This window comes from Marmota marmota, unplaced genomic scaffold (assembly GCF_001458135.2).
Source record: "Marmota marmota marmota unplaced genomic scaffold, marMar, whole genome shotgun sequence".
Lineage (NCBI taxonomy): Eukaryota > Metazoa > Chordata > Mammalia > Rodentia > Sciuridae > Marmota > Marmota marmota.
Genome location: NW_026000130.1, coordinates 4,369,713 through 4,396,166, shown reverse-complemented (window position 1 = coordinate 4,396,166; position 26,454 = coordinate 4,369,713). Strand labels below are relative to the sequence as shown.

The window sequence follows — 26,454 nt, the reverse complement described above, 5'->3', positions numbered from 1 at the left end:
CTCCAGCTCCTCGGCGCTGCACTTCTGCGCGCACAGCCGCTCGTCCTCCCGCTCGTGCAGAGGGAAGCGTGTCGTGGGGAAGCCGCAGTGGCACGCGGTGCCGGCCAGCGCCGCCAGCGGGAACTCCTGGGGACAGCGGGGGAGAGCAAGCTCCAGGGTCGCCCTGCCATCTCGCCCCGCCTGGGGGCCTCGGATTATGACTCGATTCCTTTCATCAACTCGATTTTTGAAACTTAAATTCTAAAGGGAGCTGTCCCTCCTGCAGGGAGCCCTGGGAGAGGCCCCCTGGGTCCAAGCTGGAAACCCAAGCAGCAAATCCTGCAAAACGACGAGGCCAGGCGGCCCTCCGCGCCCCTCGTCCCATCTGCAGGTCCAACCAACTGGGCATCAAAAATATGTGGGGAGAATTTGCACCTGTGTTGATAACGGGCACACGTGGTTTTTCTTCTTTGTTGTTATTCCCTGAACGACGGAGTTAAAAATTAAGTACCTAGCCTTGGCCTTGTGTCAGGATTGTGAATCATGCAGAAATGAGGGGGTGTTTTTGGTGCTAAGGACTGAACCCAGGGGAGCTTAACCCTGAGCCACATCCCCAGCTCTTTTTTATTTTCTGTCTTGAGACAGGGTCCTGCTTAGATCCTCATTAAGTTGCTGAGGCTGGCCTTCAACTTGCAATCCTCCTGCCTCAGCCTCCCTAGCTGCTAGGATTACAGGTGTGCACACCGTGCCCGGCTGGGAATGAGGGAAAGCTTGGGGGAGACGTGTGATATTCTGCAGATATTCCACCTTTTCACCTAAGGAACCCCAGCCTTGAGGACATGGGTTTCTGCAGGGCCTCTTGGAGCCCATGCCCTGGGGATACCAAGGAAGGACTGTAATTAAATGCCACTCAGGCGCTGTCGCCTGCCAAGACTCCGGCCTGGGGTCAGCTGCGTTTTTTTTCTGCAGAAGAGGGATTAGTTGAGGGACGTATTAAAGACCCGTCAGCACTGAGATGAAGCTTTCTCCTGGAGGACTTGAAAGAACCCAGAAAGAAATGTCTCTGTCTGTCACGCTGCATGCCATAGTCCGTGCCCCTGGGTCTGACGGTGACACGCAGACCCTGCTTTGGGGATGGCTTTGGGGACGGCTGTCAGAGTCGGTGCTCCTAAGCCAGAAAGGAGCCTGACACTCGCGAGCTCAGAGCCTGCATGGGCCGCGCCACCTCTGATCACTGTACTGCAGCGGGTAGGTGGCAGCAGGATGGACCTGGGACTGTCCTTGTCCAATTTGCTTCTGGACCAGAACCGCAGCCCCGAGTTGTCCTGGGTCATGGCTGATCTAGGAATAATCCGGTTTCAAACCCCAAGTCACCCCCAGCAAACTGCGTCACCAGGTGTGGCTTCTTTCTAACAGATGTCACATGGGGACTGTGGTCCCTGGCTGGAGAGCGGAGACAGAGATGGTGACATGCAGGCAGGTCCCCTTGGTCACCCTGAATCTCAGACCCTCCACACTTGGCACCAGCAGCTCCGCCTCCCGCCCGCCTCACCCCCTCGGGTGCTGTCCTCTGGCCCCTGAAAAGGACAGGGAGAAGGCAAGGGGGAGGGGACTTCCTGTCCACACCCCACCCCCCGCCCGCACGGCCTTCCAGTCCTGGGGGACCTCTGCCGGGTCTCCCCCCCTGTAGGCTCCCCCAGGGCTCAGGGACAAGCCGGGTCCACCTGGAGGGGAGGCCACGGGGGAGGGGTCCTGCCCGGGGAGGGAGCAGGAGGCAATCATGGAGTCTCTTCCAGGCTGCCTCTGCCCAGCGGCCACCAGTGTCCCGGCTCCCTCTGAATGGCTCTGGAGGCCCCTCTGCAGCTGCCAGGGCAGCTTGGAAGTCAAGCCTGCAGGTCTGGAGTGGCCCTGGGGTGCACCCCGTGCCCCCGGTCACTCGCACCAGGAGCTTGGGGGACCTTTGCCTGCTCCAGGGCCTCAGTTTTCTCATCAGTGAAATGGGGATGAGAACTTCCAACCCGTAGGCCAGAGGGGGGCAGTGAACTGTGTGGCCCGAGAGGGCCCTGAGGAGGACACTCAGAGCCACGTCCTCTGGGCTTCCCGAGAAACGCTCCTGCACCAGGAGAGCAAGACCATGCAGGACGACCGGGGTGGGGGCAGCCAGGATCTGGGTGAGCTCTGAGCCCTGGGGGGACTGCACCCCGAACTCTCCATAATGAGCTCATCTGGGGGAAGGCTGGGGCTCGTCGGCCACCTCAAGTGCTGGTCACATGTCCCTCTCTGTGCTGGGAACTGGGGGACCTGGGATGTGAGAGGTGCAGCTTCCTCCCCGATCAGGGCAGGAAGGGGACCCAGCCAGCTGTCGTCGAGAAGCTTAGGCTGAGAAGGGACCTGCAGCCACGGAGACTCACCGTCCCCAGTGGGGTTGTGCTTGTCCTCGTTTGGCAACCCCCGATTCAGGCTACTGAGCCCCGTGCAAATGTCACCTCACTCCTAAGCACTCCCTCAGAGGGAGGGACCCACCTGTGTGGCTCCGCCCCTTTGGGTCCCCAGGAAATGACCACCGCCCTCTCCTATGTCACTGACCACAGCCCACCACCTCGTCCATCCCAGCCGGGCCCCTGCCTCTGGTTCCTGCAGCTCTTCTGCCCCGCGGTCTCCCATGCTGAAGGCGGTAAGCGGGACCCTGTGCTCACCTTCTCTGTGCAGAGATCCACGCACTTGTCCACAGACATGTTGGGCATGGCGGCCGTCACGGGCAAGGCCAGGGAGAGGTTCTCAGGCCGGTGGAAGCAGCCTCGGAATACTGCACTCCCATCTGAAGACCAGGAGGGGAAAAACATAGTCAGACCTAACGGAGTCAGATCTAGATGGGAGAACCACCTTCTAGAGGAAGCTCTTGGAAGTTGAAGCCCAGAGAGGGCAAGAGTCTTGCCTAAGATCACACAGCAAGTCAAAACAGAGACAGAAAGAGCAATTGCAGCTTTTGCTCTTGAACAGGACTGTTCACAGTCAATGCGCCATGTAATGGAAAGGACGTTCTTCTGGGTGCTGGCATCTTTGCTAACAATCCGGGTCCCTGAGGTGAATTTCCTCCTGGGTCACTTTACCCTCTCCCCTTCAGCAGCACATTGCTGTGTGTCATTTCCTCCTTCACGGTGGCCAAGCCCCTTTTGGGGAAGTGACAATCCATGGAGGACTTTCCTGATCCCATCAGGAGATGGTGGAGCATTCGAGGCTCAGAGGAAGCGGAAGGCCTGTCCTTCCTCCTGATTGCCAGGGGCCCTGTCCCTCCCCTCCTCCTGGGCTTCAGGGACCTTGGGAATCCCCTACTGAGGACTGAGCACCTTCAGGCTGCAAGGGGTGCTGTGTCGGGGGACGCCCTGTGTGGCCATTTGACCTGGCAACGTGCCAGCCACACAGTAGCCAATGTGGAGGCCACTGGTATCTCAGGAGAAGTCACCTCCTAGCAAACATTCAGAGACGATGTCCTCTGCTTGTCCCCTGGACGTGTCACTGTACTAAGGGGCTCTGGGTGGGCACCCATGGCACCTGGGAACCGCGAGGTCATCCCTACAGCCGTGCAGAGCCTTACCAGTAAGGACGTTCATTCTGTTGAACTAACACGTGAAAGACTGGAAACAACAGAGCTGTCCAAAAATGAGGGATTAGACAAGTAAAATACGTAGCCACACCAGCGGTGGGATTCTATGCCGCCATCGAAAGTAATGGTGCTAAAGCTTATTTTAACCAGGTAAAGATGTGATTGGATACAACAATGGATAAAAACCAAGAATATAAAGTTTCACCTATCACAAAATATCAATTTTGTAAGGAAAAAAAACTATCAATAGAAATCTCCAGAGGGACATATAATAACCATGATGTTTCTGGAAAGTGTGATGGGTTAATTTTCTGGGTTGATTTGGCAGGCCCCAGGTGCCCAGCTGTTTGGTCCCACCATCTAGATGTTGCTATGAAGGTACTGTGTAGATGTGATCAACACCTACAATTATTTGACTCTAAGTAAAGGAAATTGCTCTTGACGATATGGGTGGGCATTGTCTAATCAGATGAAGGCCTTAAGTCTTATAGCTGAGGTTTCCTGGACAGGAAGACATTCGATGTCAAGACGGAACAAAGCCCTCACTCCTGCCTGTTTCCAGGCGTCTGTCCTGGGCCACCAACTTCAGGCTTGCCAACACCCACAATTATGTGAACCAACTCCTTAAAAACAGATCTAATAGGCATATACGTCCACACATCCAGTCGGTTCTACATCAGAGAACTCAGATCCCTTAGGGTCAGAGGGAAATTTTCTTTCTATCTCTGGGCTTGACTCCTTTCTAACTCTTTCTATGAGGTCTAAAGACAAATAAAAAATAAGAAGTGGCCCCTGTCAAATTTGCATCATGCACTTTTAAAATTAGCCTCAGTTATTTCTCAGATCTTGAGTTGAATGACTTTCCCAGAAGCAGCCATCACATAAAACAAAGGACACTGTGACATCGTGTGCATCTAAATCAGAGCACAAGAACAGGTGCCCATTATCAAGTCCCTACTAGGGGTGGTTCATTATGATGAGGACTTTTTTTTTTTTTTGATACCAAGGGGTCACTTAACCAATAAGCTTAACCCCACTTTTAATTTTTATTTAGAGACAGGGTCTCACTAAGTTGCTGAGGCTGGCCTCAAACATGCGATCCTCCTGCCTCAGCCTCCAGAGCCCTGGGATCACAGGTGTGCACCACCACGCCTGGCCGCTGAGCACTTTTGAACCATCAGCTGTTGCCACTCTCTTGAAAACTGGGCAAAGTTCATGGAAACTCATTTCACAGATGACAGAAACAGGACTTGGAAGAAATTAAGGAGCCACTGTTTGCAAAACCTTCCTGAGGCTCATCTCAGATACAACTGTCAGCCCTTGGAAAGAGCAAAGCCAACTGCAAAAATCCAGAAGCCTCCGTCTCTGTGGGATCGGGTGTATCTCAGTATAGAACTTGACACTTTTGAGCGCACACACACATATATTTATATTTATGTGCAGAAAATAGGATACGCAATGCCTCCCTGAGCAGAAGGATGGGGGTGTGTACCAACGATGCTTTCAAATTTTAGCCACCAAAGACACCCGAGTGATTATTTTTACCACCCGACACCTGGCAGCCAGAGGTCCTTTACTGCAGTGCCAAACCACACTAGGGACAGCTGATTTTGGTTCCATGGCTAATTTCTGGAGCAGGCTGCAGGCAGCGCATGCACTTCTAGCAGACGCTCCCCGACTCTGTCCCCAGCCTGGTGAGGGAGCGGCCATCAGTGGCAGTGATGGCCAAAATGCTCCAGACTCCCCCCACCCCTCCCCCCNACCTGCCCATCCACACATGGCAACCTGGTTACTGGGAGGGGAGCAGGAGGAGGTGTTGTATCGACTCTCCACATTTCGGAGGGGGTGGGGAGTGTTCTTCACACCCTGGGTAGAAGTTTCTAGCAAGAACTCTGGAGGCCTGAAAGCAAATTGATTCCTTGGATGCATCATTGTAGCCAGTTCCCAACCCATCTGGGTCTCAGTCTCTCATCTGTAAAAGTGCCCTGGTCGTTGGTGCGCTGGTGTCGTCTGTCACTGAGTGAGATAAGGCTCCCTCTGAGGACAGGGCATGGCGGATGGGCAGGCGAAACTCAGGGGCTTCCTCTGGGCTCCAGCAAGGGATGCCCCTGGGAGCCACGCGCTGTTTGTGATGCCCCAGGAGACAGGGTCATAAATAGTGTGACTTCAGGCAAATCCCTCAACTCGGGCCTCAGTTTCCCCCACACAACTGGCAACGAGGGGTCCGACATTTCAAGGACTGTCACACCTGCTGTCCAGGAAAGCCTGGAGATGCCTCTGACTGCCTCAGTGTCCCCGGGCCGCACTGGCAGTTGGAAGGCTGGACTGTCCTACGGTCCCCACCCAAGGATCCTGACTCAAATGCCCCGTGGCTGCCCAGGGGGAGCCCCGTTTCTAATGCTCATAGAATATGCCACGCGGGGCACTGAGGAAGGACGTCCCCAGCGGGGTGACGACCCTCATCACCCCAGGAAGCTCAGTGGGCGGAAGGCCAGCTGGGGACAGAGGGCGGTGAGATGCTGCCTTTGCAGCCCGCAGTGCTCAGGGGACTCTGAAGCCAGGCTCCGCGGGGGCTGCGGGGCCCCCGTCTTCTCCCCAGCCCGTGAGAAAGGGGTCTTGCCCCCAGCTCATCCTCCAAGGCGGGTCCTTCCCTGTGTCCCCTCCCACAGCTCCCCAAGGGGCCTGAGGCCCTCGGATCAGGACAGCGCAGCCTGGGCAGGGCGACGGGCTTGTGGGCACGTGGGCGGCTGCGTCCGTCTGCGCATGCGGCAGGGAGCTGGGGGCTGGATGACCGCCCGATGGCTCCGAGGGGGCGATCCGGGGTCCGGACGTGAGGCTGCTAGTGCGTCTGGCTGTGCACAAAATCTGAGCGCCAGCGTGTGTCCCCGTGTGAGTGTGGCAGCGGGACACGGAGCCTCCCACTGGGCATGTGGGTGCTGGACACTAGGGCCCCGTGATCTCCTGGTCATCTGGGGCTGTGGGTGGCTGTGCCCACGGGCCTGGCGGGTCTCCTGGCAATGGGTGTCCAACGGCGCCGCCTGCTCTTGGCGGACACTGGGTGGTTGTCATCACTCCGCCGTGAGGCCAGTCTCACCACCGGGGGTTGTGCACGTGGACACATGACCAGGTCCTCTCTGGTTGCCTGGCAACAGTTAGCTGAGGAGGGCTGCCGGCCTCCTAGCACAGGGTGAGGCCGAGCTTCAGCTGACCTCCCGCATCCTGCCAGTTCAGTGCCACCAGGGCTTGGCATTTCCCAACAATCCCCCGATCAGCTGACGCCTGGTTGGGACAAGATGTCTACTTCCCCAGAGCAGGGACAAGGCACCCGACAGACAGGAACGGCAGGGGTGGGGACCAGCCCAGCAGGGCCTCTCCCCAGGAAGCCAAGAGCTGGGGGACAATTATGCCCGATTCAGCCTGCAGCCAGGGACAACTGGTGTCTGTGTAGCATGCATCTCGGGTGGTCTTTGGGGTCCCCTTGCTGATCTGGGTCCTCCTTACTGTCACTGGGAGTCACTCTGGCAGACATGACTTTGGGTAACTGAAGGCACCAGGGCATCAGCAGGGTCCCATGCTCTTCATCTGGGGTCCCATGGCCAAGTGCTCTGCCCTCCCCACTTCCCTTTCCTGGGCTCAGTCTGACAGGGCCACGTCAGCATGCATCTCCGATGGCCTTGAGTGGCCCAGCCCCAATGCAGGGCCCTGGAAGGTCTTCCAGCTGATGCCACACCAGAAGGCCACGAACCCTTCATCGTCACCTGGAGAACAAGAAGCTGTCCTCCATGAAGCTCCTACTGGCAACTGCACGCCCCTCGCCTTTGATCGGGGGCAAGTTCCCTGCCTTCCAGAGCCTCGGTGTTCTCACCTGTAGAATGGGAGCAGGGGAGGGCTCCTAGCTTAGTAAAGAAGAGAAGGGACAGGCCGACTTCGCTGCCCAGTTCTGCAGAGATTGGTCACCTCTGACCTTTAAGCAGCTGCTAAGGAGCCCCTGAGTACCAGCTCCTTGAGGTGGGCCCCCTGAATGTCCTGAGTACCAAAGCAGGTGAGGTTTTCAGAGGCCTTAAAGGGCTAGAGACCATCAGAAGTGACTGCTGGGTGTCTCTTTGGTCAAGGTGTGTGCTGGGGCGGGGGACAGGGGACAGTTAGGGAAGTGAATCCAGGATGGGGAATCTTCCCGCCGTCTGCTTGGGAGGTGGGGGCAGAAACCAGGGATCCCGGGCAGCTCTTTGTCTTTGCCGGTGGCTCTCCACAGCATCCTGATGATCTGGGCGTTGAGAACAGGATCGGCGGCCCCGGCATTTGATCTCCCACTTCCCTCCATCTGGAATATGGGCCACCTGGCTGTCTCCTCCAGGGGTGAGACGCTCTCTTCTCTGAGAGTGAAGTGGCCAGGGCATCCCTCGGCCTTTCTGACATTCTCCTGTGGCGTGAAGACATTTGGACTCGCAGCAGTGAGAAGATGCCTTCTTCTCTGCAGAGGGCTCTGGATCCAGCAGGAAGGGCATCTGCTTAGGTCACGCACACGCTCAGCTGTGTGCCTTGGGCAGGTGTCTTCACCTCAAGGAGTCTCCATTTTCCTCATCTGTGAATGGGGCTCATCATGTGGACGTACCCTGGCCAGATGGGGTGGAAGTCCCTGCAATGGCACTTACGACTGTCCGAGACTCAGCAAGTGCTGTGTTCCTTCCTGTTCCCTTCCCCATGCCTTGTCCACGGTGTGTGAAGATGGCTGGATCCCACAGAGGGGACACTGTCATAGCCCCTGTTCATATGCATGCTCCATTCCAGAATGGGCTGGCGGTGACCGTGACTCTCTGCCTTAGGGCCCGTGAGGGACAGGCTGGACCTACCAGAATTCACCCTAGCTCATGGGTGGGAGCTGAGGAATAGAGATGGCAGCCGGCTGTCCCCTCAGGTGGGACACCTGCCTCCCAGGGCTCTGCAGGGGGATTAGGCTTCAGCTGTCCTCAGAGGTGGCCTGCATTGGGAAGGACCTTCCTTCTTCTCCTGGCCCCTTCCCTGTCCCCTACAGGTGCACACACACTGACATCATCTCCCAGGGTCACCCAAGGCTCGCGCGCATCCTTGCATCTGGGGAAACCCAACTGAGCCCATCTTGGATCTCTGAGCATTTGTAATTCATAAGGAAAATCCTTCACAAAGTTCAGGGACTAGTCCTTCCTGGGGTTGTGCCTTCCATAGCCCTGGGCAATACCAGTGGCCCTCAGTGGCATCTTCCCAATGACCAGCCCTCACTGAAGCTGAACAATAATGAAAACCCTAACAGCTGTTCCTTGGTGCTGAGCGTGCTCCACTATATCTCAGTTAATCTCTGCAACAACCTCTGAGGTTGACGATACTATGATCCTGTGGTTCAGGCAGAGCCCCGGAGACCTAGCAAGATCTGATCACTCTACCAGGTCACCCAGCCAGTGGGGGACAGAATCGGGATGTGACCCCAATCTCGTTGGACACCACATCCTCACTTCCCGCCTACAGGGGGCTGCCCAACCCTAACTTGCTGGGGCTCCAAAGACCCATGCCCACAGCAGGAGTGCGAGGCTTGCAGAAGCCTGTGCCCCACATTCTGACACTACCAGCTCCCTGGCGGGCCAGCGGGGACAGGGTGTGACCTCAGCTGCCCAAGCTTTTTACTAGCAAGAGGCGAGGGGCAGACGAAGAACAGCCCAGAACCAGTGGCCAGTCCCTCTGAAGTCCTCTCATCTCTTTGTTCTGGGGCTTCCCCCAAATGAGAGAAATGTCAGCAGGCATCTGCTTAGAGGCAGGCTTGGGGAGTCCTCCTGGGTTTGAAAGAGGCCACCCCCCCCTGAGTAATTAGGCCAAGTTCGAGTGCATTAAAATGCTGTTGACGAGGAACAGCCGAGAGCTGGAAGCCGCTCCCGGCCACCTCGCTACCTAGCATCAGCAAGAGACTGAATCACACAAAGAGGCTGACGGTCTGAGGAGGATGCGATCTGGCTATTTTTAGACATCCCAGAGGTGCCCGCAGGCTGTTGGAAACTGGAAGAGCCAGAATTGGGTGATTCTCAGAGTAGAATGGGGGTCTTCATGAGGAAGAAGGGGCAGCATCTGCAACAGGCCTTGCACTTGGTGCTTTCTAGACTTTATCCCACTTGACGTCAGAGCCATTGTGAAAGGTGGGGAAATGTCTCCATTTTACAGACGAAGCAACTGAGGCTCACCATAGCTCAGTGGCTTGGCCAGAGTCAGGACAGCAAGTTTTGCATAAAAACAAGGTCTGCAGGCCCTGCTCCCAAAGCCATAATAATGCCTTCCTGAATTTGTGTTAGGAGAAAAGAAAGAAATCAAGTCTCAAGCCAGATATGGTGGCCCACATCTGTCATCCCTGTGGCTAGGGAGGCTGAGGCAGGAGGATCTCAAGTTCAAAGCCAGCCTCAGCAAAAGTGAGGCCCTCAGCAACTCAGGGAGACCCTGTTTCTAAATAAAATACAAAATAGGGCTGGGGATGGGGCTCAGGGGTCGAGTGCCCCTGAGTTCAACCCCTGGTACCCCCAAAACAAAACAAACAAAACCCCCAAGTCTCCCCCACTGTGATACAGAAGGAGGAATATTTTCTCTTTTCCCCTTGTTTCTACACAGGGAATCCGTGAAGTCTCGTATGAGTTATGAAATTCAGGAGTTGTAGACAAATGTTGAGGTGGGGTTGAGGACTGGAGATGAGATTTCCTGGGTCGCCTGAGCCCCCCTCAGCAGAGGTGTTGATTGGAGGAGCTGTGAGCATGAAGGCCAAGTCTGCACTCAATTCTCGTGACCTTCAAAACCCACAAGTGGCCAACAGTAACCACCCTGCACAAAGTCCATCATGGAAGCCGTGAGCACGAAGCAGAGATCTGTATTTTCCCAGCGAGGGTGTCAGCTTCATAAGGCTCCATCGAGATAGCTGAAAGGGTAAGAAGAAAGAAGGCTGAGGCCGGGAGACGCCGGATTGCGGGGCTCCGGGTTACAGCCCCACGGAAGGGCAGTCAGCACCATGGACAGCCGCCCGCGGGCCGGACAGCTTGCTGCGCAGCGTTCTTCCATCGCGACCCAAATCTGCAAGACTCTTTGAGGCCAGTGACTATTCTTGCAACATGCTATGAAATCATAATGTTCACGAATCCATCAGGTGTCCCTCTCCAGGAGAAGAGCCTCTCTTGCAGACACAGTTAGCAGACGACTGTGAAAAATGGAGTCCAGCCTGGCACGGGTGGCGCACCCCTGTCATCCCAGCAGCTTGGGAGGCTGAGGCAGGAGGATCGCGAGTTCAAAACTGGCCTCGGCAACTTAGCGAGGCGCTAAGCAACTCAGTGAGACCCTATCTCTAATTAAAATACAAAAGAAAGGGCTGGGGATGTGGCTCAGTGGTTAAGTCACCTTTGGGTTCAATTCCTGGTATTAAAAAAAAAAAAAAAAAGACTCCAATCAAGAAGGAAGTCCATTTCCTGGTTCTTTTGTAACCAGGCAAAGAGCCCCAGTGTCCAGGAGTCTGTGTGAAGGGAGAGCAGCAGGTGCCTGCAGATATTTGCTCTGCCAGCCTTTGGTGCTTTAGCTAACTAAAGCACCCTGTGGCCTCAAAAACATGTTGCCAGGCTCCCTACCCAAGGCAGACACCCAGTCATCAAAGTGTTGGGGACATAAGAAGCCGCCTTTGGATCTTCAGGGAAAACCATTAGGAAACAGCGTTAATACGGAGGAGTGACTCTACACACAGGAGCTGTCCCCTGCGCCACCTGTTTCCTGAAGCACCGGCTCACTTCTCCTTCTGATGTGATACAAGCTAGAGTTGTGTGACAGTGACTTGGAGGGCAATCTCTTTCTGATTTATTTATGTATAAAACAGATCCCGGGCATGGAAAGTCAGAGAAAAAAAACATTGGTGGTTTCATGTTGCCTAGAGTCGGGGAGCAAAGCAGAAGGAAGGCTCAGGGGTTGGGTGCAGGAGGAGTTCAGCTGGGGCTAAGGAGTGACCCCCAACAAAGAGGAAATGGGATCCTGAATCCAATTCAAGGAGTCAGGTTGTCCACAGTACTGTGTTGAGTGAGCACCCAAACTGGGAGACTGGGTTCCTGCCCATGATCAGTCACTATGAGGAGACATGGCTTTGGAAAAAAAAGAAAATCACACCTGCCCATTATTTCCAGAAATGAAATGACCTCGGGGTTTCTGCACACACCACTTCCTTGGTCTGGATCTCCTCTCCCTATCCACTGGGCATGACCTTATGCATTTTTTGAGGCCCCTATACAAAGCCTTTTCTCTTTGGAGCCCCTCCCCACAGGGCTGTTCAGCTGAGCCACTTCGGCTGAGTTTCTCTAGGTATAAAATGAGACATCATGGAGGTGTTACCGAGCCACCAAGGTGCCACTGAGCCATATCCCCAGCCCTATTTTGTACTTTATTTAGAGACAGGGTCTGAGTTGCTCAGGGTCTCACTAAGTTGCTGAGGCTGGCTTTGAACTCGAGATCCTCCTGCCTCAGCCTCCCAAGCCACTGGGATGACAGGCATGCCCCACCGCACCCCAGCAAACAATGAGTTTATAAAATATGAAATTCACATAGAGGAGGACTTTTTATGCAAACAGAGGTGTAACTGTCTGTCTGCATTCTAGGAGAGATTTGCTGAGATCAAGCCTCATTATTCAAAGTTGGTCCATGGGCCAGCAGCCTGGCGTCACACGGGGCTCCTTAGAAATGCAGAATGTCCCTGGCTTGCTGACACAGAAGCTGAACAAGGTCTCTGGGGCCTCTCAGACATGTTCCAATTGGGGGAGCGCAGGCCACAGGGCTAGAGGGTTTCACTGTGGAGCTCTGTCCTGTCTCTGGTTCAACTGCCCGAGAGGGTAATCCCAGCCTCCCACTCCTCGTCAAGCCCAGTAGATCTTTTAATAGGTCTGAAGGTCATCTGGCACTAGACTGTGTGACCTTTGGCAAGTTCACTGTAATTTTTTCTGTTCCCTCGCTGTCGATGGGGATAATTAACAATGGCAGTGACCCGAAAAGCCTGTAGGGAAGGTAAGTAAAACCAGGCCTGCCCGAGGCTTAGCAGAGACCTGGCAGATGTTTGACAGATCCTTACTAACTCTCATTAAACAGCCCTGACCCTCAGGAAGGGGGCCACGTGGGACAATGTCCCGAAAGCAGGAACTGGCTCGCTCTGCAAAGGTGCGGGAGGCGGGCTGGGCGGCACAGCAGTAGCCTCTGGGTGATGGGGAGCCATGGGAGGCCGGGGGCAGACAGAGGGCATGGGACCTGCAGAGGCTCTGCAGGCAGGGCTGGGCCCAGGGGTGTGGCCAAGGGAGGGGCCTCAGATGGGGTGGGTCCAGGGGTGTGGCCAAGGGAGGGGCCGCAGATGGGGCGGGGCCCGGGTGTGGCCAGGGGAGGAGCCTTGGACGGGGCGGGGCCGACTCACGTACACCTGCGGGCCGACTCCTGCGCCAGCTGCAGCCGGTAGACCGAGAGGCGGTTGGCGCCACCGCACACGCTGCCCCGCTCGCCCTTGCACTCCATGTCGCACTCGGCCTCGCTCACGTTGGCCGCCTGGATCTTGTGGCCGCAGTAGCACTCGGCCCCGAACTCCAGCCCGGCGTACAGGTAACCCCTAGGGGAGGCCGCTGTCAGGTGGGGGAGGCTGCCACCGGGAGACCCCGCGACTGCAGACCCCGCAACAACAGACCCCGCCAGCGCGGAGACCCGGTGGACAAGGGCCTTCAGGACACAGAGGCATCCCAAGGCCATCAGGAGACCCCTGGGGATCCTGGAGAGGGGGACTCCAGGAGACTCCTAAGAGGAGTCAGGGAGGCTGGGGAGTTCCAGAGCCAGGAAGAAAGAAAAGAGGCCCTGAGGTCAGAGAAACCCAGGAAGGGAACTGGAGCACCCCAGGGACCACCCACCTGCCCTCTCCGCCACGCCCACCGTCACCCCTGCAGAGCCCCCACCACAGTGTACAATCACACATGCGCCCAGACTCTGGTGCCCTCCCCTGGTCCTCCCTGTCTGGGGACCGGAGACATTCAGTTCCCCAGAGCCCCGCCTCTTTATTCCAGGAAATGTCACTCAGGAATGATGTGGCTGTGTCTCTAGAGGAGCTGGGGCCAGGGGAGGAGCAGAGACTCTCCTTTCCTTTGGAAGATGGCAAAACTAGCTCCAGACCCAGCCAAGGGAGAAATTCCTTCCCCTAAAACAGAACAATCCAGGCACGCTTCGATTTTTAATTTTTTTTCATAAGCATGAAATCCTTTCCTAAAAAGGATGCTCAGGGGCTCCACAGTCTAGGAACAAATGAAGGTCCCTGCTGGCTCGGGTCCCAGGCCTGGGGGGCTGGGGAGGGGAGGAAGACAGGCCCTGCTCAGCCCCTTCATCCACGCTGGCCTCTGAGATATGGTGGTCTCCAGGAGCAGCCTGCAAAGTACTGGGCACCCGAAGAGCCTGCAGGGACCGTGTGCTCACGTATGGCTGGTGTGGTCCTGGATGGAGAGACAAGCCCAGCCAGGCTGGTGGCCCCTACATGCCCCAGCAACTTGGGGTAGAATGTGGCATTGCCACAGCCACCTGCTCACCTGGGCAGGAGGGGCAAGAGCATCTTAGGTGAGCTGAGCATCTTGGGATCTGACGCCCAGCACAATCCTGGGGCTGCGCCAGCCTCCCTCCTCTGCCTGCCTCAGCTCCCTGTCTCTCAGGCCCTGCTTCTCAGGTGTCCTGTGTCCTCTTTTTTTATGATGGTACCCACTGATAGAAGCAGCCTTTTCGCAGTGTTGCCAAATCCAAAGCAAGAGGGGCCTCACCCCTCAGAGGCCCGAAGGATGGAGGCCCCGGTGGGTCAGGGAGACCCACCCAGGAGAGGGTCCAGCCGCTTTGGAAAGAAACGTGCCAGGGAGTGTCCTGGGTCAGGAGCGTGGAGGTTCGGAACTGTATCCGCAAATTCTGAGCCACTCCGTTCTTTTAAAGATGGAGCTTAGTCCTCCTCCCCTGGAGCTGGGACTCCACTTGGAGACTCCCAATGAACAGAACGTGGCAGTGGAGACGGTGCTATGAATTTGATCCCAAGTGTCCTCCAGAGTGTTGAAGGCTTGGTCCCCAGGGTGGTGCTGCTCGGAGGTGGTAGAACCTTGCAGGGGTAGAGCCTAGCCAGAAGTCCTTAGGTCACTGGGGACATGCCCTGAAGAGAACCGTGAGGCCCAGCCCCTTCCTCTTCCTCTTCCTCTCCTTTCCTGACCAAGAGGTGAGTGGCTTTGCTTCTTCATGTGCTCCACATGGTGTGTTGCTCCCCACAGGCCCAAAGCAACGAGGCCCATTAGTCATGGTCTGGAAACTCCAAAACTGGGAGCCCAAATAAACCTTTTCTCTTTATAAGCTAATTGTCTCAGGTATTTTGTCACAGTGACGGCAAGCTGACGAACCCAGATGGCAGTACCTTCCAAGGTGCTCTGGGTTTGATTATGGTTTGAGTGTCTCCCAAGGGTCCATGTGTCAAAGGCCTGGTTTTCCAGGGTGGTGCTATTGGGAGGTGGTGGAGGCTTAAGGTGTGGGGCCTGGTGAGAGGTCTTGGGTCATTGGGGGTGTGCCCGTGGAAGGGATTAAGGTAGTGCTCAGGGGACCCTCAGTAGTTCCTGTGAGTTTAAAAGGAGCAAGCCTGGACTTTCCCTCTCTCTCTGCTTCCTAGTTCAGGCTCTGATGTTTCTTCCCCATACTCTACTGGGAGTACCAAGGAAACTCCTATTCATCCTTCAAAACCTCACTCAGGGTCTTACCTTTGTAATCCATCCCCAGGCCCCCGTGTGGAGCCCCCCACCCCTTCTGCCTTCAGATCTCCACTGTACAGCACCCATCATGCTCCGTGTGTCTACACCCCAGATTGCCCATCTGTAGAATGTGGTCCCTAGCACCCCTGCCTCATGGGAATCATGTGCTGTTGAAGAGTTAGGAACTGCAAAGTGCTTTGGGACAGTGCTCGGCAGGAGCAAGTGCTTCCTGGGTGGACACGCTGCTGCTCTATAGGTCAACCTGTTGGTGCCTCGGCTTCCCCAGTGAGATGGGGGGCGCCCCAGGGGCAGGGCTGCAGTTGCCTCGGCCCCGACCCCAGCTCGTGTGCACAGCCAGCAGATGCTCCCTGAGCTGAGCGGAATTCCCACAGCGGCCCCAGGGCTCCTTGGCTGTCACCCCCGAGCGGCCTCTCCGGACCTCTGGGTGGCAGGGCCTCTCTGCTATCCAGCTCCCGCGGTGACACGTTGCAACCCTAGCTCACAGGTTGCCCCGTGTACTCGTCTGTCCCCCGTCTAGGCTGGGAGCTCCCGGGGCCAGGGGCTCTGGGGAACCACCCCCATCTCCCCACAGATTGGCAAATAAATTAGCAAATCCACATTCTTGATCTCGTGGCCCTTCCCAAGCTGGACAGGGTCCCGGGCTTGTGACTTTAATGGTGGGCTTCTCAGGCAGCTCATTATAAAGGGGACAGTGTGTCCTAGTCAGGGACTGAAGGGAGAGTCCCTCCCTGGCTACCCATTTCTGCATTAGTATGTGGCCAGCGGAGCTTGTGACCATCAGTCAGCTGGATGAAATGTGGCAGTGAGCGGATTCAAGGTCACCTTGTGTGCCACCCAAGGCTAAGGGTCCCAGGAGACAGGGGAAAAGATGAAGCCCATGGCACCCCAGGGTCCTGACCCTGTTTACTGGTCATACATGGACTCATCTGCTCTTAAAAAGGTAAGGAGGTGCACGCCTGTCACCTCAGTAGCTCGGAAGGCTGAGGCAGGAGGATGGCGAGTCCAAAGCCAGCCTCAGCAAAAGTGGGGTGCTCAGCAACTTAGAGAGGTGCTGTCTCTAAATAAAATACAAAATAGGGCTGGGGATAGGGCTCAGTGGCCCAGTGCCCCTGAGTTCAACCCCTGGTGTACCCCCACAAGTCAACTCTCTCTCCCCCCAATGCACATTCTTTTTTGTACAGGGATTGAACCAGGGGCACTTTACCACAGACCCACATTCCCAGCCCTCTTTATTTATTGTTTTGAGACGGTGTCTTGCTAAATTGCTGAGGGGGCCTCCAACTTGCGATCCTCCTGCCTCAGCCTCCCTAGTGGCTGGGATAACAGTTATGGGCCACTGCTCCTGGCCCCTCGGTGCCCACTCTAGTCAAACTCATTCTATCCCCTTGTTCCTGGGTTGGGGATCCTGTCTGAAGAGCTGAGTGTTTCTCCTTGGGAGAGAGGCCAGATACCCCCATTCCCAAGCCCTCGCCTCCACCTTCTCACGAGCTCCGTGTGTATAGTGCGCACGCGCACACGCCCACCCAGTCCTCACCCCTGTGCGTCGTCACCTCAGTGCGGGTGTGGGCAGTGCCATCGGCTACCTGGCCACGGTGCGCGGCTCCAGCCCGCGACCTCTACTAGAAGATCATCAGGCGCCACCACTGCGCTCCCCAGTGTCGCCAGCCAGCCCCACTCTGCACACCAGGCACTGGCTCCTGGGCTCACATCACACCCGCGGCCAGCTCGGGACAGTCTGCTAGCACACGCATGCGCACACGCTCGCCTGCAAGCCGCCCTCGGTGCTCACCCCCCCACACTCTGGCACAGCAGGAGGAAGAAGGGAGGGACCCCAACAGGTGGATCTGGGGACGCGGGGACCTACCGTTCGGCGCAGTTGTCCTGGCAACGGAAGACGGTCATCTTTTTGTAGTCGAAGAAGGACACGCCCCTCAGGGCGCGGCTCTGGGTGTCGTCCAGGTAGCAGCCGATGTACTTGGCTTCGGGGGGAAAGGAGAGAAGTCAGATGTGGGGACAGGAGGAGCCTCAGGCTGGCTGGCACGGTGGCCTGGCTGGGTGTTGGGGACCGATTCCTTCCTCCCGGGCCTCGGTGGAACCTGGTCCAGGAGGGGCCGCGGTCCTGGAGGCCAGCAGGGGACAGCAGGGAGATGCAGCCGAGCCCCTGGGTCTCCTGGTGACATTGGGGCACCCAGAAACCCAAGCCAAGGCCATCCCCGAGCCACCCTGGATGAGGCCCTACTAAGCAGCTCTATGGGCTAAACAATCTCTTTGGGCCATCGCAAGACGCTTCTTTAGGGTGGGCATGAAACTAACAGCCCAGGGAGGTCTAGAGGAATGTGTGTGGAATTGTCTCTCCCATGGTCCTGCATGTCAGAGGTGCAACGTTCAGGTAAATGGATTCAGTAACGGGCCATTCACAGTGTTGTGTAAGGAACTTTACAGTTTGTCTCTATGGTGGGTCAAGGTGAATTCTCCCATCCAAAGGACAATTCCAAACTATATAAAATAACCATCTAGCTATAAACCATGCACTTAGTTTTCTTAAACACTTTCCTGTACTTCATGGCAAACAGTGAACTCTCATGCACAAAGGGCAGGACTTTATAGTTTATATAAACTCTTCTCCTTTTTAAAAAAAAAATTTTTTTTTTGAACCCAGGGGCTCTTAACCACTGAGCCACATCCCAAACTCTTTTTTTTATATTTTATTTAGAGACAGCATCCTGCTAAGTTGCTTAGGGTTTACTAGGTTGCTGAGGCTGGCTTAGAACCCATGATCCTCCTGCCTTAGCCTCTTGAGCTGCTGGGATTAGAGGCGGCACCACTGCACCCGGCCCCATTATTTCTTCAAAATTACTGTTATTATTATTATTTGGATATGCGCTTTGGTAAGTGGTTCATGCACATTGTCTTCATTGGATCTTTAAAATAATCTCATGAGAATATTATTCCCATTCTATACAGAACAGGACACCAAAGCCCAGAGAGGGTAAGTCTTTGCCCAAAGTAACAGAGCTTGTACATAGGAAGCCGGAATTGGACCCAAGCAGTCTGGCTTCAGAGCCCACGTTCTGAACTTCTTGCTTCTTGAATGAGGGGATCTTTTCAATGCCCCATGGGTAGCGGGAAGCACCATGGTCCTCACGCTCTTATTAGAGGCCCAGAAAGGTGTCCTGCCTGAACAAAGCCTCCTCAGTCAGGTCCGGGGCACCCACACCAGCTCTCCCCACCGCTGCGCTCAGACGCACCTGGAGGCGGGACCGTGGATCCAGCCAGTGGGAAAGACCAAGGGAAATGCTAAGGACCCCTTGACCCCTTTCCCTGCCGAGAATGCTGTCCAGTCTACACCGTGCGCCCCCCCTCCCCTGTCTTGTCGTGAGGAGCAGGTCTATCTGAGGACGCCAGCCTGTCACAATGGACTGTCAGGCCCCTTGCCGCTCCCCTGCCAAGAGCAGCATTTCCCAGCGCTGCAGGAGACGCGCCGCCATCCCCTAGGATTTCTTTCATGAGACAGAGGCGATCTGCTGATCTGCTGGGCTGAGGACAGTCCATCTTTAGAGGAAGCAGGGACACCAGACAGTGGCCGCTCTGGAGGCCCCGCCCCCTGCCTTTGTGCTGAGCCCCTCTCTCCTGGCTGGGCTCGCAGCCCCTGGACTCCAGCAGGGATGCCACGCCCCCCAGCTGGGCGGGGGCACTGGGTGGGCGTGGCCAGTGGTTCACTAGAGGATGAGTGTCCAGGGTGCACAGTGGGGTAGGCAGGAGGACAAAAACCCCCGGGGAGAGAGGAGAAAGCAAAGAGAGGGAGGGAGAGACAGGGGAGAGGGGCTTCATCACCAGATGTGCATGCGTCAGAGCGCGCCTCCCCGCGGGGCCCACGGTATGGGCCACGCTGGACCACGTGGACGGAGCCACGCCCCGTCCCGTTCAATCTGCGCTCTCACGAACCCATTTCACAGATGAGCAAACTGACCGCCATGCCTCTTCTGTCTGTTGGCCTCACAAGCGAATCTCAACTTTGGGCACGGGGCGTACGCTCTGATGGGCAGCTACTGACATTCCCTCTGTCCCCCTCTTTGCTAAATGAACCGGGGAGGCCACGTCATCTGCACAACTTCCAAGCCCAAGGCTGGGCCTGCCACCAGCTGCAACATGACTTTGGGGGCTGTCAGCTTAGGCTGCGGGCAGGTGCATTTGGCTACCGGGGGACAGCGATCACGTAGATAGGATGGTATCGTCTAATCACAGAAGTAAAAGTGTGTCAGTGCGGGTGCATCCGGACCTCCACAGTGGCATGGCGGGTGGACCGAGGTGGGCGCTCTGGGCCTGCAGAACGCCCCTCTCCCTGGTTTTCAGACCTTGACCTGGACAGGGCCTCTCAGAGTGCCCACCCCGCAGCCACAGTGTTGGCCCAGGGAAGGGCGCAGGAGGCGTTCGCTGGATTCCTACAGGGTGAAGCCTCTCCGGACGCTGGCCTCGTGCAAGTCTAGCACTACCAACAGCCAGTCCCCAGGCCAGCAGCAGCTGCGTTAGGACAAGCAGCCAAGACAGGGGTGGGCAGAGAGCAGCGTTCCAGAAGGAGACTGTGGTGAGTTGACAAAAATCGCGTCCAGGGAGCCCTTCTACAGCCTGGTGACATGGCCTAGTGCATTTTCCTCTTTATTAAAGCTGGTTCTGGGGGCCTTTTGTCCTTTGCCATCAGCGGGGCGTGACCAACCTGCGCCGACACCCAACTGGCAGAGCTTATCCGGCAGTGATGGTCTCAGATCCCCCGAGCCCAGCCCATCCCCTTCCAGGGACCGCAGTGACAGGGGCGCTACCTGCAGATTCCTCCCATGACTCTGGAGGGGTTGGGAGAGGCTGGGTCCCTCAGAGAAAAAACAGGGTGTGTTTATGCAGCCACTGTCCCCACAGCCTGGACTTTGGAGTGCGGGGCCACCCTCACCTTTCCCTCCACTGGGCTGAAGTGTCCCACAGAACAAAGACTTGACTGACCTCCACCTCCTTATCTGTGGACAGGGGGAGGGACAGACAGACTCAGGGTCCTGGGTACCAGGGCCTGATGAGTTGGCAGAGCCCTGGGGGCCGGGGTGTGGATAATGAGTCCATTTCCTACGGGTCCTGGGACAGATCTGGGGACGCCTTTCCCACTGGCGTCTGGTAGAGGCTGCCACCCACCCTACCACTGTCCCTGTCCTGGGGGTTTTACGGCCTCTGCCGACCCCTTCAGCTCTCTTCTGGGGCCCCCTCCCCAAATCCCAGGCCACTGGAGGGTGGATTCTATGGCCAAGTTTCCAGCTATCAGCTCGTCTCCATGGTGACCGGCTGCTGGAGTGGCCAGGCTTCCAGAACCAGCGTCAGGAAGCCTTCCGTGAGGGGCATCTGATCCTTCTTTCTTAACTTTGTTCTGCGGCTCCAGTTCATCTTTAATAAAATAAGGCTTTGCTGTCTGTGAGCAGGGCCTTCTGTCCCCAGGAGACGAACACACACTGACCTGCACCCCCTCACCAGTCCCTGGTAAGTGGATTTGCGACAGGCGGCGTCTCCCTGTCCTGCAGTCAGGCAGGTCTGGCTTCAATCCCCAGGACCCAGCTGCAGCAAGCTCTGAATGTCACTCGGGCTCTTGGAAGTATGATTTTTCTCCCAGAAAAAGTGAAAATAAAAATTCTACTATGTTATGGATTGAATTGGGTCCTCCTCACCCCCAAAGAAGATATGTCGGAGTCTTAATCCTCAGTATCTCAGAACGCTGCCTTGTTGGAAATAGGGTCCCGGCACATGTAATTGAGTCCCGAGGCCAAACTGGAGGACAGTGAGCCCCAATCCAATAGGACTGGGGTCCTTACAAGAAGATGGCCATGTGGGGCCGGGTGACGTGCATGGCACACGCCTGTGGATCTCAGTAACTCGGGAGGCTGAGGCAGAAGGATCGTGAGTTCAAAGCCAGCCTCAGCAACTTATCAAGGTCCTAAGCAACTGAGCAAGACCCTGTCTGTAAATACAAACCCTGTTTCAAAATAAAAATAAAGAAATAAAAAGGGCTGGGGATGTGGCTCAGTGGTTAAGCACTCCGGGGTTCAGTAACTGATACCAAAACAAAAACAAAACAAAACCTGGGCACAGGATTGTAAGTGTCCGGTTCAACCCCATGGAATTCAGTGAAAATCAGAGTAAACCACCTTTTCCTGCGACAGCTGAGAAATGCAGCGAAACAAGCCCAGGGCAGTGATGTCCCCTGAGGACAAATGCAAACTCCACAAGCTGTGCAAACTTGCCCAGGCTGCTTAACCTCTCTGAGCTTCATTTTTTTTTTCCCTCTGTGGAGTGGGGGCGAGACTGAAATCTCCACCATGTCGCTACAAGCTTAGGACACCTGCTTCCTAAAGGGCATGGCGCTAGGGTGCTGTCACCCTCCGGTTGTGTCCCTCGTCCCCTGCCGGCTCCGCGGGGCTCTTACCTCGCTCCTCCTCCTTCTCCCGGAGGACTCTCCCCTTGAGGGCTCGGCTCCAGGCTCCCCCGTAGTCGCCCAGCTTGGCTCTCTCGTTGGCGTCCTTGCCCTTGAACGAGGGTCCGTACCTGCGCGCGATGCTGGACGCTTCGCTGTCGCGGAAGCCCCTGCCCAGGTGCAGGTCGCCCAGGAAGGGCAGCTCGTGGCCCTGGACGCCGCCCGCGGCGGGGCTGGCCTGGCCCTGGGAGGCGGCGGGCTGACCCCCGAAGCCCGAGTGCAGGAAGACCAGGCTCCCGGCCGCCAGGTAGAGGGCCAGGAGCGAGAGGAAGCGCAGGGGCTTCCTGCGGCAGGAGCGCTGCACCTTGACCCAGAGCTTGGCCATGGCGCGGGCATTCCGGACCCACTGGCTGCTGGGCGGCTGGGGAGGCGACAGGGGCGTGGCTTTCCGGGCTTCCCCTAGGGACGGGACCCCCGGGGGTCCTCAGTCTTCCTCCCTCTGCAAAGGGGATAGCCCAGGCCTGAGGCCCAGGACACGTCCAGCTCTTGGTTAGGCCAAGGGAGAGGTGGCCCAAGGTCAAGGTGGGCTTCTTGTGGCCAAGCCAGGGGACGCGCAGAAGGTGGTCCCATCTCCCTACATCTTGTTCTTCACCTCGGAAGTCCCCCCCAGTGGCTCTGAAAGTGGCAGTTCGGCAGAGGTTCCGCTCCTCAGGCCTGTGGGAGCCGGGTGACTTCACCCAGGGCTTGGATTCTGGCCTTATCTCCCAGCCAGGGGCCAGGCTCCCGGGGTCCACCCTCTGGGGTCAGAAACCGGTGGGCCTCCAACTGTCAAGCATCGAGACAACGGGCAGCCACCTGCAAAAGAGCACAGAACCCGGCATGAGGAGCCCCTCTCCAAAGACAGAACCAAGGAGGTCTTGAGCATCCTTCGTCGCGGACAGAGTTGGTTGCAGGACCCAGCCCCCACCCCACAGATAGCCAAATCCACAGATGCTCCAACCCCTTCTAGAAGATGGTGCCGTATTGGCAGAGAACCTGCACACAACCTCTCAGACACTTTAAATCATTGCTACATTGCTCTGATACTTCACGCAATGCCAATGCTATAGAGACAGTTTTTATACTGTATTTAGAGAAAAGGGACAAGAAATAAGTCTGTGCATGTGCAGAACAGCAAAATCATGTTTTCGAGTGTTTTCCATCCATAGTTGGTCGGATCTCTGATTGCAGAACCTGCAGATACAGAGACCGACTGTGCTCTGCCCCACACTTCTTCTATCTTTGTCAAATATGAACATCCATATGTGGGTGAGGTCCCCAAGGCATTTCCTAGTTCCTGCTGAACTACCCGCTGGGCCCAGCTGATTTTGAATCTGCTCAGATTCATTCATTTTTTTCCCCCAACAAATATTTAAGGAGAGCCGTCCTATGTGTCCAGAACTGTCCGAGGCTGGGAGCCAGAGAGACCAAAGCCCTTGGCTCACCAGCTTCACTATCTAGGGACAGAAATGGAATCCACAGGTCCCTCTCCTCTACCTGAAGAAGAAAGGGACAGTGGCATTACTCAGCAACACATTCGTTTATTCAGCTTTTATTGAGTGTCTACTGTGTGCCCGGCTTTGTGCCAAGCCTTCTGCATGCATCTCCTCATCCTTCTCATCAGTCCTACGGGGGTGAGCGTCTCCCTAGTTCACAGATGAGGAAACTGAGGTCACACGGCTTGATGGAGGCAGAGATGGGATTTGAAGCCAGATGTTCCAATGCCAAAGTCCAGCTCTTACTCACGGGCTTTTGGCCTCTCTCTGCCTTTCCCCCACATGATCTGGACATTGCTTGAGAACTCAGACACGGTTCCCAGAGCTGCGAGCCATCTGTCCCTTCTACCAGTTACAGACAGAGGCTCGTCTTTCTTTAGGGTCTCTCAGACAATGGCCCGAGGAGCATTTGATTCTGAATCACTGGGGAGCCTGGCCCACAGGAAGGTTCCTGACCTCTCTGGTCAGCGCCTCTGGTTAGCAAGCTGCCCTCGGGTATGGAGTGAGGACAGAGTCCAGGGCCGCTGCTGTAGGAGTCAATGTTCAGGATCGTCAGCCGGGAAGAGGAGCTGAGTGTGAATCAGAAAGCAGAAGAGGGCCTCGGGGAAATCACAGCATGGCCGCCCGACGCCCATCTCAGTCAGGGCCACTGGACGGGAGCTCTGAAGCGAGACGGCCCCTCCAGATCCAGACAGCAGCAGGGGAGTTTAACTGTGGCTTGGAGGCCACCCGCCCGTCCACTACGGAACTGAGTACCGAGCACTTCCTATGCACCAACCACCTCCTAGGCATTTGGAATAGATCAGTGAACAACACAATAAAAAAGACAGGCCCTGTGCAGTCAGTCTGTCCACCCAATCATCCATACTTCTGTCTGTCTATTCAGGCATCCATCATCCATCTACCCATCCATCAACCCATCCACCCATCCACTCATCCACCCATCCACCCACCCATCCATCCATCCAAACATCCACCATCTCTGTCCACCCAGGCATCCACTTTCCTCCCATTCATTTAAAAATGCCTGCTGGTTGCCGACTATGTGTGAGCTAGGAATGAGGACTAAGTAGCTCAGAGTCTGCTTTCAGGGAATCCAGAGGCAACTAAGGGCGAAGGCCATTTAAATAGTAACCATACCAGATAGACAAGGACAAGTACCCTAGTGGAGAGCAGCACTGAATATCAACAATGTTTACTGAGCACTTGATATGTGCCATAAATTGTTCTTCTACACAGCTGCGTGCTCTGATTTACTCCATTGGTCCCATCATCCCTGATGTGAGACACCTGTGAGAATTTACAGAACATGTAAAGAGATGACTATAACAACAATATAATCCCATCAGAGTGCAATAATCATAATGTAATAAGATTAGTTAATATAATATCTATGTAAGCTCTGGATCGTCATTTCCAGCTTATTTGAAGGCACCAGTGTCACTTTTGTTGAACTAGTCTCAGAATTGAAAACTTGGGACTTCACTGGCGAGTCCCTGTCACAATGCCACGCGGGCGAGCTGTCTCTGTTTTGCGTGGCTGGGGAGTGAGTGTCAGAGAGCCTGAGTCACTCCTCCAGAGCCACACAGCAGGCAATGGCCGCTGGGCTGCAGATCTAGGGCCACCCGACTGCAAAGCCCATCTTCCCAACCACGGCCTTCTTTCGACCCCTATGAAAATGACAACTAGAGCCACGTGTCCAGACAAGGGCCTTTGCCCATCAATTCCCAGATTTTGGCTTCAAATCTCAGGAGGCTGTGGCCCTGCTGTGGAAAGCTCTGGAAGGTGGGAGTTGGAGCAGTGAGGGTCGGTAACGGCCTGGGGGACCCGGAAGGGCTTCCCCAGGGCGAAGTCTTTGATAGGGCAGCTCTTAAGAAAGAAGAGCAGTCTCTAGAGAGGAGCAAAAGTTCTCTGGGTGAAGGACAAAGGGCCGAGCGAGCTCAGGGAGCCTGGCAGTGCCTGGCCGGGGGGGTCCAGCCTGCGTCACCCACACCTCAGAAAGACCGGGATCCCGCCATCCGGACCACTCTAGAGATGTGCGGCATCCCCAGTGTCCCCAGACGTCACCCACGTGCCAGATCTTTCCACAGAAGAAGCCGGGAGGGGACGGGTCACCCTGGCTTCTGCAGACACTCGGCTGGAGCCTCAGCCCCGGGGGGCACAAGCCGCTCTGGGTTCAAACCTGGCCCCTTCTGGCTGAGCGCCTTGGGCAAGTCACCGCTGCTCACTGACCCCCGGGTCCCCCTGCTGTCAAGTGAGCCAAAGGATCCCCGCCCTAAAAATTAAATTGCTGAAAGGATTGAAAGAAAATGGTAGGGAGGCTGGGCACAGTGGCACCCCCGTCATCCCAGCAGCCCGGGAGGCTGAGGCAGGAGGATCACCAGCCTCAGCAAAAGTGAGGCCCTAAGCAACTTCGTGAGACCCTGCCTCTAAATAAAACACAAAATAGGGCTGGGGTGGGGCTCAGGGGTCGAGTGTCCCTGAGTTCAATCCCTGGTACCTCCCCAAAAAACTAGCTCTAAAAAATGGCAGGAGGCTGTTAGGCAGAGGGGATGCTCAGGGAAAGTCCCCGCCCGCTCTCCCCCTGCAGCCTACATGGAGGAGCCCTGGGGGTCGCTGGCCACATCAGCACATGGGCTGCCGGTCGGAGGTCCCTGTGGCTTTGTGCCTCTGACACTATTTCTGGTCTGGCCTCTTTGGTGGCTCCCTGGTTCTTTTACATTCCGACACAGCTTTGCTCTAAGTGGGTGCCAAATGGGCTTGGAGAGGACTCTGAGCTCGTTAGCAGCTGGCAGGGGGCGGGGGAAGGCAGGGGACAGGGAGCAGGGCTGTGCCGGCCTGCTTTCAGAGTCCCCTTCCCTCCCCAGGAGAAAAGATGCTGCCCGAGCCACCCACCCACGTGGTCCTTCCAGCGTGAGGGGCAAAAGCGCCTGGAATCCAGACCCATCCAGGCGGGACACCATCAGTGCGGTCACTGCTCTACCCCAGCGCCTGGCGCGTAGTAGGTTCCCAAGAAACATGGGGGGGGGGTGAGCAGAAGGAGAGTGGGCTCCCCCCCACCCCAGGGCTCAAACCAACAACCATGGCTTCATGTCATTGCCAACACACTCAGGT

At 56.2% G+C, this 26,454-nt stretch overlaps 1 protein-coding gene across 1 annotated transcript in view; it reads right to left on the bottom strand.

Annotated features, from left to right (window-relative positions):
• Wscd2 (WSC domain containing 2) overlaps window positions 1–26,454 on the bottom strand; it is a 62,649-nt gene that overhangs the window by 16,560 nt on the left and 19,635 nt on the right. Inside the window, exons 2-6 of the mRNA XM_048784890.1 lie at window positions 21,818–22,660; window positions 17,228–17,342; window positions 13,018–13,202; window positions 2,676–2,797; window positions 2–126 (exon numbers count right to left, since the gene is read on the bottom strand). Coding sequence (XP_048640847.1) covers window positions 2–126; window positions 2,676–2,797; window positions 13,018–13,202; window positions 17,228–17,342; window positions 21,818–22,190 — 920 coding nt within the window. The 5' untranslated portion in view covers window positions 22,191–22,660. The remainder of the gene's footprint in view (window position 1; window positions 127–2,675; window positions 2,798–13,017; window positions 13,203–17,227; window positions 17,343–21,817; window positions 22,661–26,454) is intronic.